General features: G+C 39.9%; 1 protein-coding gene across 3 annotated transcripts in view; it reads right to left on the bottom strand.

Moving 5' to 3' along the window:
- Positions 1 to 13,815, bottom strand: part of LOC137475974 (mucin-5B) — a 44,491-nt gene extending 30,676 nt beyond the window's left edge. For 2 of the 3 annotated variants that reach the window (XR_011000169.1, XM_068193895.1), the window contains exons 1-13: positions 13,377 to 13,681; positions 11,115 to 11,206; positions 10,673 to 10,872; positions 8,805 to 9,060; positions 7,392 to 7,506; positions 5,961 to 6,048; positions 4,931 to 5,064; positions 4,295 to 4,520; positions 3,375 to 3,500; positions 2,541 to 2,658; positions 1,177 to 1,315; positions 475 to 576; positions 204 to 273 (exon numbers count right to left, since the gene is read on the bottom strand). Coding sequence is in view for 2 of the 3 variants with exons in the window: in XM_068193895.1 (XP_068049996.1) it covers positions 204 to 273; positions 475 to 576; positions 1,177 to 1,315; positions 2,541 to 2,658; positions 3,375 to 3,500; positions 4,295 to 4,520; positions 4,931 to 5,064; positions 5,961 to 6,048; positions 7,392 to 7,506; positions 8,805 to 9,060; positions 10,673 to 10,754 (1,456 nt within the window). In the remaining variant the exon portion in view is untranslated. The other variant, XM_068193897.1, reaches the window with a different exon arrangement.
- Between the last annotated feature and the right edge of the window lie 3,344 nt (positions 13,816 to 17,159).

The following is a 17,159-nucleotide window of genomic DNA, read 5'->3' as shown; positions in this document are numbered from 1 at the left end:
TGCACTTGCAAATCTTTACAAAGCTGGGTAAACAGGAACTTCTATTTGCCAGTGCATGCAGTCGCACAGAGATTCCCAGGGAATCCCAGACCTAGTATCCACCTAACAGTGAGTAGGCTCATGTTCTTTTCAGAGAAAGGAGCAGGAATTCCTCTGCAAAAGATGTAGGCTATTCTGTGGAAGATGTGAAGAAGGGGATTTACCTTTTTTTACAGGCAGCTTCACAATGAAATTGTTCATGTAGATATTTCCACAGGAGCATATTTTTATAGTCTGCAAGGAAAAGGAAGAAAGCTCACAGTAGTGAGATAGACAAGAGCAACCTGACAAGCTTCATTAAGCATTGAGAAGTAGTGTATTCAAAATCTCATCACCTCTGGGGTCAGTGTAACTCAGTGTCCAGACAACATACAAAGAATGTAAGGAAAACAGAAGTGACCTCCTATGTATTGCTAATTAAAGACAGTTACTCACAGTTCTTCCTAGTGTGACCAATACATTCTTTAGGCAAGTCATTGTCCTTGAAGTCCCACACTGAATGATCTCCCCAATCACCACAACTGTGTCATCAGTGTTCTGAGAAGACATGAGAAAGGCATGTGCAGACATTGTTAGCATGTTACAGGCTGGGAGCTTGAAGAGAAAAACATGTCATTGAAAGGCTAAGAAGGAGTAATGAAAGAACTGGGATATTTGATATCTAACTGCAAACTGTTTATTTCATTGCCAAAATCAATCATTTCACTAACTTTCCTTTGCACTCATTTTCCTTGCTATCAGCTTGTGTGGATCTCATTTGCAGGCATTCACAGAAATTGCAGGCATTCAGTCGTTTTGCAGGAATTTTAGTTCATCTACTTCCTTCCGACAGTCACACATGAAGAAAACTTCAAAAGAAATGCTTGAATCAACACTAATACATCCATTAAGAAAATTATTTAATTTAAAAAAAAGTACAAGTATGTTGAAGCTGCAAAACTTTGACGCTAAGCATCAGCAATTGAGTTGCAATCCATTGCAAATTCAAAAGTTTATGGGGTTCAAGACTGAGCATGTGTTGAAGTGCTTTGCTGGATTGGTGCCATTTAATTCAATTAAGTCATATAAAACTCCAGCACAGTTTAAAGCCTTGTGCTACTCAGGAGATTTAGGAGTGAAAAGAGAAATTGCTCATACCTTAGCTAAGACGTAATGACAGTTGCCATGAAAATTGAACCTCTTATTATCAAATGTTGTTATATGGAATCCTCCATCTATGTGGCAACTTCCAGAGCAGGGCAGAGAGATACAGCTCCAGTGGCCTCCTTTGCAAGTACTGTGCAAAACCCAAAAAGCAGCCATTAGAATAAACACAGCTTCAAGGGAGCAAAGGTGATACACCATTTTAATCTGCACAGATGTGGCCTCTCTGTATTTTTAGCTCATTATCTTGGCTTCTTATTCAAACCCTGTGCGTGGAAGCCTTTATATTAGGCCCTTAAAGTGTAAGGGCTGAATTCCTATCAGTGAGAGAGTTACCTGCACTGGCCTTTGGGCTGGCTCCTTCAGGGACATACTGAGATGGGAAAACAGGAGATGGTTTTCTGAGCTTAATTGTTTACTTGACTTGTTAAAGAAAGAAAGAACCCCTTCAAGCAGGATCTTGCAACATTTTGTGCTACTGATGCAACTGTTCAGCAAGTCACTGATGTGATGTTTCAGCAGCTAATTGTGGAGGGCCTGAGGTAATGGGCAATTGTCACACCTGTGCACACAAGAAGAAAACAGTCCAGCCACATAGGCTTGGGCTTTGAGGGAAGTAAATGAGGATGTGGCAAGATGGGAGCTACACAAAGCTCATTAAGTTCAATTACTCAAAATTTCTGGGATTTGAGGAGTATTTTCTCAAAATGCAGGATAATCCAAAGGGCTTGCAGAATGTTTGGCCATGTACCATACCATATTTCATTCCTCCCTATAGTAAAGCTGTAACTGATGGTCAAAAATGATATTGTGTCACAGGAGCCCAGATAGCACATAAAGAGTAAGAAATAAAACTGTTTTGCGAGTAATATCCCTAAGATCTTATCACCTTTCACCAGCACAGATGGAGATGGGTTCAAGCTGCCAGGTATTTTTCTAAATCAAATCATTCTCAAGGATCAGGACTTCTGAGATATGGCCTTTAAACAGCCTTGTGGAGATCCAGATGTTGTTGGAAATGCCACTTATTAACATGGTATGACTCCTCACCTCACTTTAGTGGCCAAAGTCTCTGAATTAATCTGTACAGAGTTTCATGTTTTCTACGTTCTGAAATCTTGAGCTCAGTTTTCACAAGCAGTTTCAAGTGAAGGTGAGTCATAACTATGTGTAGTTGAGGAATACCTCTAAGTTTTCCTACGCTATTGTAATTCAGAGCAAGGTTTTGAATTATTATTTAAGAAAAGTGACAGGAAAATATTAAAAAATAAAAAAGGAGGAAAGTAGAGAATGCAACTCATCAGTGTTTTGAAATAAATATTTCTGCCTTGTTAGTGCAATCAAGACCACAACAGTACCAGTTCTGGCAGGGAGTGGAATAAGTTCCTCCAGATGAGTAGACTTTGCCTTGAAATGTACAGGGGCAGCTGTCTCTGGGGATGCACTTCTTGCTGCTGAGGTCATCAAGAATAGTTCCTGTTCAGACACAATGGCTAGTTAATATTCCTTTGGTGAGTCTGGGAAATGCCATCAAGGAAGATTAGAGTATGGAAAAAACTCTGGAGTATTCAGCATTTCTTAAAATGAATGGGATACTTTTAATGGAAAACACCACACCAGGCCCTTTCAGATGGATGGGTAATATTTCTTACGAGAACTCAAATGAAAGCAATGCAAAACTCAAAGAAGATTTCCTTTTACAAAATTTTTCACTGTGAGCAGGATTATCAAGTGCCAGATTGCAAGGATGTGAGCCAGTCTCCATCCTTTTCTAATAGTGAATCTAATAGAAATCAGAGCCTCATCTTAGACTATTTCATGTGAAAATTTACGCATGCACATACCTGGAAATGCCTGTATGTTTTGTGTCACTTAAGCTACAGCTAGATTTAGTGCCATAGCAGGGAGGCATCTCATGAGACATCTTCACCTTCATTCTTACTGTCTAGAGAACACCTCTTCTCTTTCCATATCTGCACCATTCTTTCCCTGTCTAGTCCTTAGAAGTCTTTGCCTCCTTTCTTCAGTATCAGGATCTCATACCTTTAGAAATCTGGCTCTTCCAAGAAGAAAGCTGGTGAATTATGCTAGAAGCAGCAGTGTATTTGTTGTGTGAAATGGTAAAGAAAGGGAACAACCTCCTTTTTTGTCCCTTGATGTGTGTGATCATTGGCAGAAGTGAGCTGCCTTACCAGGAGGACAGAAACAGCCATCTGTACATGGGGCTTTACAAATCTTGCTCCTTTCTGGATCTGCACATGTGTCAGCACAGGAATTTCCACATTCCATGTACTCCATGTTGTTTGGGCATTCCTGATCTACAAGACCAAAACAAAATGGAGTATGTTAATGATGTATTTATTATATCTCTCAAATTGCTGTGTCACTACCCAAACCCTTCTTCCTCCTTTCCTCCATATCTTGTTTGCAAGACCTTCTATCCAGATATGTTGTGTTTATTTACCCTCTTAAAGGAATGTTTTATGGCCACTTTATCTTTTGGACAAAACTGTGCTGCTGGGAAAGGTGAGCTATTTCACATTACTTTACTAGCTCAAGATTGGAGGAAGTCACAATACAAGCAAAGAACACCAGAATCATTTAGGAAGTCATAACAGTTTATTATTGCCTGAAGCATCAGTTCTTCTGGCATTAATTTGCTATCCCAATCCACACCAGTAATTTGGGTGAACTACCTGTAGCCTCCCCCCTGGATTTAAAGAGATTTCCTGCTCAGTAACTGGACTACTGAGTATGAAAACACAGGGTAAGTTAAGTACATATTGCTCTTCTCAGTAACTACTTCTGTCTAGTTGTCACCATGTTGAAATAAGGCTCTCTATGAGTTAACTGTGCAGAGTAAAATAAAAAAAGAAAAAGAACTCAACAAAACTTAGTTGTAAGAAAGAAGTGGTCAACATCAAGGTATAGTTCTAATTTAAGGAGCAAAATCAAGTTAAATTTGTAGAAATTTTTCCATTAACAATATTTGTGTCAAAGTATTTGCACAGATTAATTCAATGTAGTTGCCAGAGGTCCTAGCTTTGCCCCGCTGGGATCAGAATACTTGTGTAAATGTCTGAAATAAATCTCCAGAGCAGTAGTTACTTACAGCAGAGTTCTTTGGTCCTCCATTCCCCAGGGTCTCCCTTCCTCAGGACACAGTCTCGAGAGTACTGGTTTAAAGTGCTGCATATGCAGCTAGAAACTAAATCAGAGTGAGAAGAATTAACTGCACAGTGGCACATATCCTCAGCACAGGTCTCTATGTAGTCATCAAAGGCAACCACTCTGGGGCAGTTTCCAAAACGGGACATAAGTTTCTTGCATCCTTTTTTCTATTAAAAAAAAAACCAAACAAATAGGAGGGAAAGAAAAGCAATATTTGACATTTTACCACCTTTTAGGTTTTTGAAGATACACCCCAAGTTTTGATGACACAATTCCAGGGTCACAGAATAATTCAAGTTGGAAGGGATCTCAGGATATTATCCAGTCTAAGTTTCTGCCACTATGTCCTTTGCCTTGGACTGGAAGCTGTCATTCAACAGGGCATTTTCCCAATATCTATTTCTTTAATACCATAACAGGATATTCTTTCAGCTATAAGATTATAATTTTGCTCTAATTCATGTGTAGAGTTCTGAAAAATTCAATGCAGTGCATGCTCTGAAATTAAGATTTGTTTCAACAGTCTCTTCAAGACTGTAGGTCAGGAGGGTTTGTACTTCTTGGTCCCACAACTTACATATGTACTGCACCTATTGTCTTTCCTCCTGGGATGTCTTCCAGTGTGGTCATCTGGGCTCACATCAGGACACTTTTGTGATGGATCCTCTACTTTGTGGAAGTTCCCAAACTGTCTTGGATGCATTTTATACCCTGCAAAAAACCCCAGATGCATTTCAGTAACTTTCCATAATTCTTTAAGTCAATTAATGGGCTATAAAAATGCACTTACTCTCTGGGCTCAAAGGCAGTATGCACTTCATGAGATACCCAAATTTAACCAGCATCCATATCTTATAGAGGATGACAGCCTGATATGACCTTTTGTTGGGCTAGAGTCAGGAATCTGGCACACTTGTATCAAGGCCTGTTGTCAGACCAGGCATTTAAAATCATGTAAGACTCTTGAACTTTCTGTTACTTCGGATCATTTCCAAGGACTTCTCTTTGTTTTGGGTGTGTTTGATCTTACAGAGCTTTCTGTTCACATGTATAAGAGTCATACAGGTATTACATAAAGAGATGTTGTTACAACTTTGGATTCAGTCCTGCAGCTGATATCCCAGGATGAAGGTTTCTTTCCATCCATACAACCTGCTGCAGGATTAGAGGCTCATCTATTTGCAATATCTAAAGGTGTCAGTGGATGGCACCACAGTTTCTTCAAAAATACTTTGTGTTTTCCCTGATGCTTTCATTTCCTTATAGAGACAAAAATAATCACAAAGAGAATGATTCAAAAAGAAGAACAGAAAATGCAGTCATGCATTTCCTGAAAGTATGTTATTGTCAGTGGGGAACCTGGCAATGTTGCTGCATGATAGCCAAACAATTAATTTCGGTCAAAGAGGTTGGAGACTCTTACAAATATGAAAAGAGCAGAAAATCCCAAATATCTCAGAACCTCTTAAAATACATCTCCTGTATATGGAAATGTTCATGTGCCTGTCAGGAAATCTGAAAGCCTGCTCAGAGGAAACAGAGATCAAGTTTCATGTCATGTATAAGGAGGTCTGTTCTGGGTGGAATATGCTGTATTTATGACCTACCATCCAAAATCAAATCATTCTTCTCATTGCCATCGTAGTTCCCACATAGACCACATATTTTCTCTTTATATGTTTCTTCCAGGTCCAGCTACAAAAGAGGAAACACAGATTTTAAAGGCTTTTCCCCATATCAGCAGCACTTGTTGCAAAGTGATTCACAAGTGATTCAGAAAAGTGCAATGGCAGAAATGCCCATTCCCAGTTGGTAGCAATCTCCTTTTCTGGTACAAATCTCTCATAAAACTTATCTGCAGACAGGCTGAATTCAAATGGGAAGAAAATCCTCTAGCAATTGTCATTCCTTTCCACTAAAGAGGTAATTGAAGCATGTTGAATACTGGATTAATCCCTGTACCATTGTCTCCCATTGTAGAGAAACTGGTGTAAAAACATTTGGTACATCTTGCAGGGTACCCCAGCTCCTCTCTGGGCAGGTCAGATAACTATGCTCTACTGCTGGATGCTGTAAAGAAGCAGCTTCTGGCTAACTTTTAGCTATGTATAATGGGTTTTCTAGTCCATAGGGTGATGGAAAATTTTATAGCACTTCTAGGCGTGGGTCTGCCAAGCATTACTTGTTTTCCCCATGCTTAGTGGAAATGAACAACCAGGTTAGCACACTATTGTCTTGCTTCTTAAAACTATTGCACCTTATCACTCCTACATGCTTGGGGAACAGTACTGGTGCCACTCAGGTCCACCCAAAAAAGGCAGTGCTTTTCCTACTGTTGTGTCCACTCTACAGTAATGTACAAATACTGCCTTTAGCACTTTAGCTATTAATTAGTACACAGGAAGGGGGAAAGCAAATACTTCAATAAATCAGAATTTCAATATCATCTGAATACTTTCTGATATTTTTTCTCTCTATTCCCTTTTTATCCTTTCTCTATTTCTCTGAATGACAAAACATGACACACAATTTCCACTTAGTTAGTCTCAGTCCTGATTGTGAAGGATAAGTGTTCACGCACAAAAGTGTAAATGCACTGGTACAGAAGAGGATATTCCAGGACAGATGTTTAGAGGAGAATTCCCACATAGCATCACTTTGGAATGAAAGAAGCCAAGGTCTGAACTGGTCACATGTATCAGTTTCCCATACAAGATGGGCACGAGACAGAGTAGCAGGGCAGAGCTGGAGGGCTGTTGCTGCCAGTGCCCCATGGAGCAAGAAAATAACTGCAGATGTGCGGTATCCAGGATTAACCCTTTTGTCACATGAAATTAGCTGGAAATACCATAGGGTTGTGCTCCCATGCCCCTGCCCTGTGAAACTATTGCCCAATTTGGTATTTCTCTATCTGCTTATGGATAGAGTGATACCTCCCTCCCATAATTTCATATATCAACACAGTGCCTGCATCCAGCCCTGCTTTTCATTACGGATGAGGTTCACCAGGAGGAAAACAACTAACTGACTGTTCATACTAGGAGAGTGTCAGCCCAGTTCCACTTGAGTGTCAGGCCCAGCTTGGAAGTGACTTGGAAGTAAGTACAGGTGTCCTCAATCAGAATGCTCTTCAAGCTGAAAGGCATGGCAATCCTGGAAATTTGAAGGGACAAAACAGATTGCAGTGAAAAAAAGACTGAAGAAATCCTTACAGATATATAGGAAGAAAAACTAGAATCAAAAGGAACTAAATAAGACATGGGAACACTCTTTGCAAGGTCAGACTTTGTCCATAAAATGCATTACATTGTCCACTGTGTCCTTTTACCAACCTTAATCCATAACACAATGCATTTTGGTCTTGTGTCAATACTACATCAGCTACTCAACTGATAGAAGGCAGCCAAACCCAAGGACTGAACCCAAAAGTTTATAAAGAGCAAGATGTAAATATTGGGAAAATGACCCTCCACATAAGGAGGCTTACCAAGACAATTACCATTCAGTTTGCAACAGTCTAAAAACTTAGAAATTGAGAAAATGGCTAGGAGAGAGGTGATTTCTTGCCCCTTTGATTTAGAAGACACATATGGGCTTCGGTGCTATAATTACAACAGATTGGCGCTATTCTGTATTTGGTTGTTTCTAGAAGCCTGTCAAGACAGCCCATATGCTTGCAATTTTCTCTTCAACAAAATTGTGAGGGGTTTTCCCAGAGTCAAAGGTTACCTAGGCCCTTCATAATTCTCTGCTGGGAGCAGGATTCTGCACTTCTCATGAGGACTGCCCTTAATATTGTGCCCAACTTTCAGCTATTGTTGCATATGATTTTTACTTCGGGAATATTTTTACCCTTCTCTTTGCAGTTTCCTTTGTGCTTCACTTTGAATTGGAATTAAAGGTGTGGATTTTGACTTCTAAAAATTCTGCCTTTTCTTATAAGAAGATCCCTGGGCAAGTTGTGATCTGCAAAGCAGAGCAATTTTCTAGACTAATCTATCTGTAAATGGAAAACTATCCCTAAAAGAACCAACTGTTCCTGAACAACACTATAAAACAGTAGGGTTAGTACCACAGAAATAATATTTTGAGAAAAAAGAAAAACCACCAAGTTTCTACATATCTAAACTTATATAAATAAAGTGTTAGGGTTTATGTACTTTCCTCTATCCCTCCCTCTCAAATCAAAGTAACATTAAGGAAACCTTAAAACATCTTCTGTTTTTATAATAGACACATTGCTCTCTACTTAACTTGCTGGTGTTGGTCCCTGGACCATGTAGTTTAGTTTAAATGCTTCTTGCCTTCTCAAACACTATGGGGGGGACTCTTCACAATACCCTGTTCCAAAAGCCATGAACAGCTCATACACAGCCACTGCTTTACAGTTAGACCACCTAACACGTAGCGATAAAAATGCAGCTCAAAACAATATTTCAGTCTTTACTCACTTCTTCCCGTTCACCGTGATTCCCGTCTCCTTCACCTCCAGGACCACTCCATCAATGGTGACAGTGAAGTAGATCAGGAAGCTGTTCTTGGCACTGCGCCTGATCTGAATGTTAAAGTCCTGGTAGCTGTCATTGCAGTGTGAAGCGAAGACATATGTGCAGGTTCCAGGAAAAGTAAACTTTACATGGTCAAATGTATGGAAGTGGAAATTGCCCCAGGTGACACATTCACTCCTACTGACAGTAGAGACCTGGACTAAAGAAAAATCATAGTAGGGGAGCTTAGAAATTCACCCCATATGAGGTGCTTGTCCTTTTTTTGCTGAAAAACATTAAAGGGTCAGATTTTCAAAGGCAAAAATGTTAACTCCTGGAAGATACTAGCCGTTGGGAAGCAATTTCATCTCACTGAACTTTTGAAGTCCATGACTTTTGAAGTACAGAGATACCTGCAACGTGAGCAGATTAGCCCAATCTCCTTTGAAGTTAAGAGTGAAAAGCAGAAGAGGTTCAGCTTTCTCATCTTACATATGTGCCTAGCAAGAAGACGCTGTAAACTACATGCATCTCTCCATTGCCTAGAAAGGCTGTGTCTATATTAATGCTGTAGACATATTTGCACTGTAGATATCTAAACTGAAGTGAGGAGAATCCCATTCTGGATGTCTAAATCTCATTTAACTCAGGCAAGACTTTGTGTTGAGTGCTTTCCAGGAGATCTCACAGGTGGCATGAATTTACAGCAAAGTGGTAGCTGCTGATCTCAGTGGTTGAGGCTGCTACCAGCTTCAGCTGTTGACTAAGAGATATTTGGTTTTCCTTCTCAACCAAAACTCATGTTTTGGACCTCTAAGCTGTACCTCTGTCAAAGGTATAGATACATAGTCTGAATGCATATAAGACATTACTTCAGAAAGCAATTTTTACCCCACTGAGCTTCACAAAGAAAACATGAATCACCTTGAATTAAATTCTACATGCCTGCTACAAAATGCTTTCAACATTTCTTCTGAAAGAATGACAAATAAAATAATGACAAATAAAATTTCTTTGTATTGTTCAGGTAGCATGTTTAGGACTATCAACATAGCAACATCTACCATAGATCAAATCAAAAACAGTTATTCATTTACTCAGTGAACTCTAAAATCTTATTAAATATTCCTGCCTAAGAATCAGCAGGGAAGAACTGAGAAATTCAGATCCTTATGTGCAGCCCAAACTCAAGTACACAGTCAGTCCTTGCAGAAAAAGCTTTTTAAAGGGACTGCTTCTGTCATAGGTGGTTGCAGCACTGAAGTGGAGTAGGGAAATTTAGCACTTTTCTACACAGTCATGAGGGAAAGTGAGAAAGTTTGGCTATCCTGGAAGTGAAATTGCTGGAATTACTAAGGCAGCAATAACTGGTACATCGGCTGTGTATTAAAAATCAAACCAGGAGGCAGCAGTGCAGCAGACCACAAAATATGTGATTCCTGCTAACGCAGCATTTCGTACTGGTCAATCAAGCCTAGCTGGTGATATGGTAAATACTTCTTTTAGGAAGAATGTGTGTGAAATGTGTTGAAAAGGGTGTCACTTTTTTTTTTGTGTGTTTGTTTTTTGGTGCAAACTGCATTCAGATGGTCTCCTCTTTAAGTTTAGTCACTTAGGACATAAAACAGTTAACACACTACCTAGTAATGCAAGAAGAAAATAAATACTTGAATGGTTGATAATCAGGATAAAAATGTACAATGTTTAACAGTATCTGGTATGTCTAAAGCTCTTACATGAATATATTACACATTTTCATTTGTCAACTCTATTTCTTACCTATGGAGAGCCATATGAGAGCAAGTAATGCAAGAATTAGACTTTTTTCTTACCTATCTGAACTGGTTCTTTGCCCTTGCAAAAACTCCAAATTAGGCAGAAGATCCAAAATGATCTCCCGTTTTTTATTGCCATCTTGCCATGAAGTCGTAACTTGAAAATCCTTTCAGGGAAGTGTTTTTTTCTTGGCTTAAAGGCAGATTTTTATAGTCCAGGAGTTTGGCATGAGAACAAAACACTGATGGCAGGGTCCCTGAAAGGTGGAGCTTCATTAAATTTTCTTTCAGTCATTCATTATTAGCACCCAGAAACCTCCTCTATTTCAGACAGGACAGGTATCCAGTTCTTTCTTGCTTTATAGGACAGAGAGCTGTCTGTTTCTAATTTCCTCCTTTGAAAATAGGTCCCCTCACCCTCCTCCTACAGTTGTTATTTCTTTGGCATCAATAGTTCTTATTTTTTATAACATCTGATTAGTTAGGAGCAATCACTGACATCTTTCAGAGTTTTTCTCTGTCTTATACATCAGCAGAATCCCCCATCACAAGAAATATGATTGTTGCTTTTACCAGCTTTAATGGTGACTTCTAAACAGAGCAAAAATTATTATTGGATCAGTCATAATCTATGGTTTATGTAGAGCAAAATCTCTTGGCAGGAGGGCATTGCTCTTTAAGAAGTGTATCTAAAATATCTTACAAAAAAAGGCCAGATTTACTGCTTCAACAGATCAGAAACAAAACCAAAAGTGTAAAAATTCTCACCTCAACTGCACAAATAGGATTTAATTTATTCTATATGCACACAGAACTGGTGGATTTTCCAAACATCATAAGGGAGCAGTGCCCAAGTCCCATCATAATGTAGACCACAGTTCGTTCCTTCACCACCTAAAATACGCTGCTATGAAAGGGCCCCTTGGTGCTCTCAAAGTACTTTAATACCCTTCCACATACCATAAAAATTCAGTGAGCTCAGTCATGAACTCTACAGCCCCTTGTAGGACATCCTACAAGGGTATTTTGATATCAGTAATTTTAGGGTCCTTTCTAGAGATTTACTTGCTCTCTTGACACAAACTGACCTTGCATTTCTTTTCCTCATTTGTGCCATGGGGGAACTGTTCCTGACAAGAGAGAAAGCCTCTCACCTACTCCCAGAAAATCAAACATGGATAACAGACATTCCCATGCTTCCAGCTGCTCTATCCCCTTTGGGAAAACTGTAAAGTCAGAGTGATTGCCAGTAGTTAAGTGGGCACCAATACAGTTTAAGGTGGACATAGTTTTGCCTCTTCTTGCGAGGCCTCAGGTCAAGCCTGCCCGTGCACCCATTGGGGAATACGAATGCCTTTTATCTGGCTGGCAGGCAGCAAGCTGGGCCTTGGGAACAGGGTCTTGCTCACTGCTTTGCCAGACTTTGTGCTATTGCCGAAGTGGAGTGTCCCAAAGCTGGCCCACTGCTCCTGCCCTACACAGGTACAAGGTGCTTTGCAGAATTGCAGGTGACAGAATCTGCCAGATGAAGATTTGCTGCTGCCCTTGCTCTAAAGAAAACTCTGCACCAGCGTGTGTGAGCATTGTGCAGGACATGAAACATGAGTTCGTGTTACCCCTTTGCCACTGTCCGTGTCCCATTAATTCCATTGTCAGTCACACTTGAGGCAGGGCACTACTGGAAGGCAGTTCTTGAAGCCCTGCCATTTTGGCTGGAATACAGAACCAACAGACTTTATGGCACTGGTGATGGAAGTCATGGACTGCTGCTGCTTTTCCTTTTAATCACAACACATCTTCCCTCCTGATCTCTGTCCAAATAGGTACAAAGTAAGTTAGGAGAATATCTAGTAGATAAATTTAACTATGAGAATATGACATTAGAAATATGAGGATGATCTGAAATTGAATATAGTGAAATATCAACACTCAAATTCAACAGATTTTCCTGGTCATTTTTATACTGAGTTCTTGTTCAGGCCACAGAACAGGGCTAATGGCTGGTGTGGGGAAGGGCTGTGAAGCCCAGGAGGAAAAGCATATAGGTCAGTAGACTGAAGATACAGACTAAGAGAGTGCAGTTGAGGGTAAAGATGGATAGCTGAAATACATTAATTTTCCAAAATCAATGTTAGTGTCAAAATCCAAATGCAGAACTCTGCTGAGATAAACTCCATATTTCTTCAGTCACTGTCCTCTTCCTTACCAATTCCCACCCAAAAAATCAAAGTATCCATTTCATTCATTTTGGTATGAGAGTAGAAGGAAGAATCAGACTCTAGGAATATGATTCAGGACTCTGGAAAAAAAACCCCTTTATTCCCACTGAGCTGCACAAAAGCAGCAGGCACCATGTAATAACTGCTTGCCAAAGATACCCTTCAGGATGGAGTAGTCCTTTGATGACAAAGACGTAGTGAGGTTGACTTCGGCAACTTCCAGCCCTTTGTGTTCTACATGTGGGGTGATTCAAGGTAATGCGAGGATGGGCAGGAGAAATGAGCTAAGGCATGCTTTCCCCCTGGAAGCCCCACTTAGCACTTAGGCCTGGGAAGAACATGAACAGCACATATTAAAAGTTTTCAAAGAAAAGGCAGAATAAAACAAATGATTCATTGAACCAACATTCACTTATGCTCTACTCAGCAGAGATAATAGTATCAGTCATCTGGGATCCTACCCTTAGAGAAGCAAGAGCAAAACTCTACTCAGAGAAGTAGGAAACCCAGTCCTCTTGCTCTGTACCTTGCCATTTTCTTACCTCTGCTTGTCTGCTCTGTCATTTATGCCATTCCTTTGCCATTTCTTGGGGAGCAGAGTTTCTGTCAATGACTAACCAGAGCTGCAGCTTCTGGCTTCTCCACAGATACTGCGGGCTACACTCCTTAGAAATCACTGGTTTCTTCAATCCTCTGCAATGATTTCAGGGCTACTGACAGGGGAAGGATATTTGCATTCAAATGAAGTTTTTATATTCAAGCGTGGAAACACTGAGGTTTTCAGGAGAAATACATGGAAGCTTTTCAGAAGGAAATGCAGACTGACAGGGAGTTTACAGGCTGTGTTGATCACTTACCACTGAATCATTGCTATTGGCACACAAGTTATAACTATTCCCCCCGCAGTGACAAAGTGGGATTAATAACTCTTCCCTTTATTGGACCCTGCAGGATAAGAGGCCTTCCCTCTTCTGCAGCTGTATTAGCAAAAAGAACAACTCCTCTTGGCCCCTTTACTGCCCATTTCATGGATCATTTGCCATTAAAGGGTATGTGATTTTAGTAAATACAATAGGTAAATATTAACTCAGTTTCTTTATCACCACTGACTCACTGAAGATAAGCCATCATGAAGCTAATGTAATACACCGATGACTCACAAAAATATATTTTTGTTACAAACTCGGTAAAAGACATACTCAAGTAGGAGGTATCTGGTGGATCAATGTCCTTCCTAGGCAGCCACTGTACTAAAGTCTGGCAGTTGTGTTTGTATCACATCCGTCTGTCAAAAGGGTATGATGGTTCCCTATGTGCTGTAAAGAGTTATGGCCATCCTGAATCAGTTCAACACTGGGAGGTTGAGCTTGGAAATCCTCTGATAACCTAGTTCATTTCAGGCAAAACTGGTGCTGCTCCTTGAAATTATTATCTACTATATGATGGTGTTTTACAAGCACCGCCTAGAAAATAACCCTAGAGAAATTATGTGTGCTCCATTAACAAAGTAATGTTAGCCAGGAGAACATTTCATTTGTCAGGCAGTTTGTGCCAATAATCCACATGATAAAAAAACATCCAAAGTAATTTTGGCAAAATATTTTACATAACCAGTAGTTATAACAATCAGTAATTACCAGTAGACTTCAAGAACAACATGAATTATCCTTTTTAATCCTTTGCATGATATCATAGAATTTAGAAAAGTTACATTAAAGATTTATTTGAGCTATCAGATTTGTGTCTACCACACAGTTTGAAGCAGATCTTGTTGAGTATAAGGTGATCTGTAGCAGGCGGTGGGAAAGGAGGGAATGGATATCTGCCATTAATTGTCCATTAAAATACATGACGAATGCCTTCAGTATTTCAGTTTTGGTAGGAGGTGGCTGAATGTTTTCTTACATTTTGCCGTAGAATGGACACAAAACTCCTTAACCTCTCATTTTGCCATAGGGCTCCTTGACTTTTTCTGAACAAATCAAGGACATTAGTTATTCCTGTTTGCAAGGAATGAGTCCAGCTGCTCTTTTCTGTTTTTCTTTAAGAAGATGTAGATCTTTCAAAATCCACGTACAAAGAGTAATGACACGGCTGATTGGTGTTCGTGCACACAGGTCTCTTTGACCTATTGGCACTTCCTCACGTAAGAGAGACTCCCTGCATAGAAAGTCATCTCATCAGGAGGTTGGGCCCTAGAGATTTTCTACTTGAAAGGTTTTACTTTAAACAACCTTCCTGGTGGAAAAATATGGGGTAGCAGAACAAAGGGAAGCATATGAATTTTCTGCTTTAATATTTAGAATTTTCATGGTGTTTAGGCTAGAGCAGATTCTACCTCTTTTTAAAAAGGAATTTCTTATTTCCTGGGTACCAAGATAATTCAAAAGAGGCCATTGCATGCTTAATACTGAAGTCTCTATAACCTTGAAATTACATGAAATACATACCCAGTAACCATGTCCACCATGACAGAAAGTTACTGCAAGCCAAAAGAAAGGCTAAGAGATGGGGCAGAAAACAAGCTGAGGTGGGAATCTAAGCAACCTTGGCCTAGGGTTCTTTGTGTGGAAGGTAGAATTAACGACCCAAGATCTACCTGCGCTTAAGTTTTGCTCAGACTCACTGTACTTTTAAGGAGAAGAATGATCATACAGATCCCATAGATTCTGCGAAAGAAGGGCAAGAAATGCTCAGCTACACTAGTCCAAATGGACAGGCTATTGAAATTTAACTGCTGTGTCAGGTCACAGGCACTGTGTAAAGCCACATTCCTTGATCACTGTTCCTGTTGCCTTTTGTTACTGCTTAAAGAAAAGCTGCATGGAGCACAGGTGCTCCTTCTCAGTGCCAGCTCTGCCATACTTTCTCTCTGCTTGGGTTTTTTCAAAGTCTTAGGGTAATGAAAACATCTCAGTGGCGATTTTTACTGTTCTAGAGACTACTTTGTGAAAAGAATTCAAGCCTTTTATGTAAGAGTGCTGAAAAACTGGAACATTACATGGAATTCAGTTTGTACAGAACAGATTTTAGAAGCATGATGCTGAAAAAGAACTTACGGGATTTTCCATATTAGTGATGGAAATATGGCTTACTCTGCTTAGACCTGTTTGGACCTTAGTCTGCGAGGTTGCAAGTTAAGAACATAGGTGTTTGTGGTAGCCTGAAAAGAGTAAGTTAATTTTGGAAATTTGGCCCTGGAAGAGGGTTGCCCAACCTTAAGAACTTGTTCTGCCTTAAAATCCCTCAAAGCTTCCACTGGGAGGTGAAATTTCAGAAACTGTATATCAATGTTGCAGTTATTTAAACATATTTCATTTTTTGTCAGACCTAAAACTACAAGAATGTTTTTCCCTATGATCTCAGAGTTTGTAAATCTATTCTGTCTTTTCTTGGTATCTGAGTTTGCTTTTCCAGACAAGTGCAACAGTATATAACAAGAACAGTAACTGCACGATTATTTACTTAGGGCTTTGCCTTTGCTAAAGTCCTTTCACTGGGACTTATGTGCAGAGTTGCATGTGCTTAGTTCAGTGAAATGCGGTCTAGCAAAGTACACTCAAATGGTAAACACACTGAAAATTTTATCTTACCCTTCCCACAATAAAAAATAATACTATTAAAGAACAAAGTTAGATCAGAAGACAAGGCAGTTATTGGATCAGAAACCCCTACCTTGTATTATTTTGGGAAGAATTCTTCTTGGTTTGCATGTGGTTTTTCCCCTCTTTCTGAATCCCATCTGCCTCACCTCAGATAGCAGCAGTGATTTTTCCATATTGCTAACAAGTATTTTCCCTTCTGTCTCTGTGTTCTCAAAACACTTATCCAGTAATGCTTCATAAAACAACTGTGCTCTCTTTATGAGCAAATCTTCTGTGAACTCCTTTTTAACTGCAGATGGAAGTTCTCAGTGTGTTGCTGAGTAGTCCTCTGAACAACACTGAGTTTCCAGTGCATCTCCAGGTAACTACAAGGAAATTGTTTGAGATTCAAACTATCTCAGATGAGAAGACTACAAGTGGGAATGAAACCCATGCGATCTTGGACAGCAGGAGCTGGTACCTTGGGTTTTGGTGCCTTCAAAGGCTGTGTGACTGGAAGTCCTATTTGCCTTCCAAGAAGGCTTCCCCATTTTCCAAGACAAAACTGAAACTGTTAAGTATTGAAAGAGGAAGAAAAAGAAACAGAACAAAGAGAAACCCCTTACCACCAATGAAAGTGGGAGGCTAGACAGAAAGTCTGGAGGAGGTGGACACAGGACTCTGGCAAGGAGACAAGCATGGGCTCTTGCTACTGCTCTCTTTTTGCTAGACTCCAGAAGA

The sequence above is a fragment of the Anomalospiza imberbis genome, chromosome 6 (genome assembly GCF_031753505.1).
Source record: "Anomalospiza imberbis isolate Cuckoo-Finch-1a 21T00152 chromosome 6, ASM3175350v1, whole genome shotgun sequence".
Classification (NCBI taxonomy): domain Eukaryota; kingdom Metazoa; phylum Chordata; class Aves; order Passeriformes; family Viduidae; genus Anomalospiza; species Anomalospiza imberbis.
The sequence above is the reverse complement of the archived record's forward strand: the minus strand, read 5'-3'. Positions and strand labels throughout refer to the sequence as shown.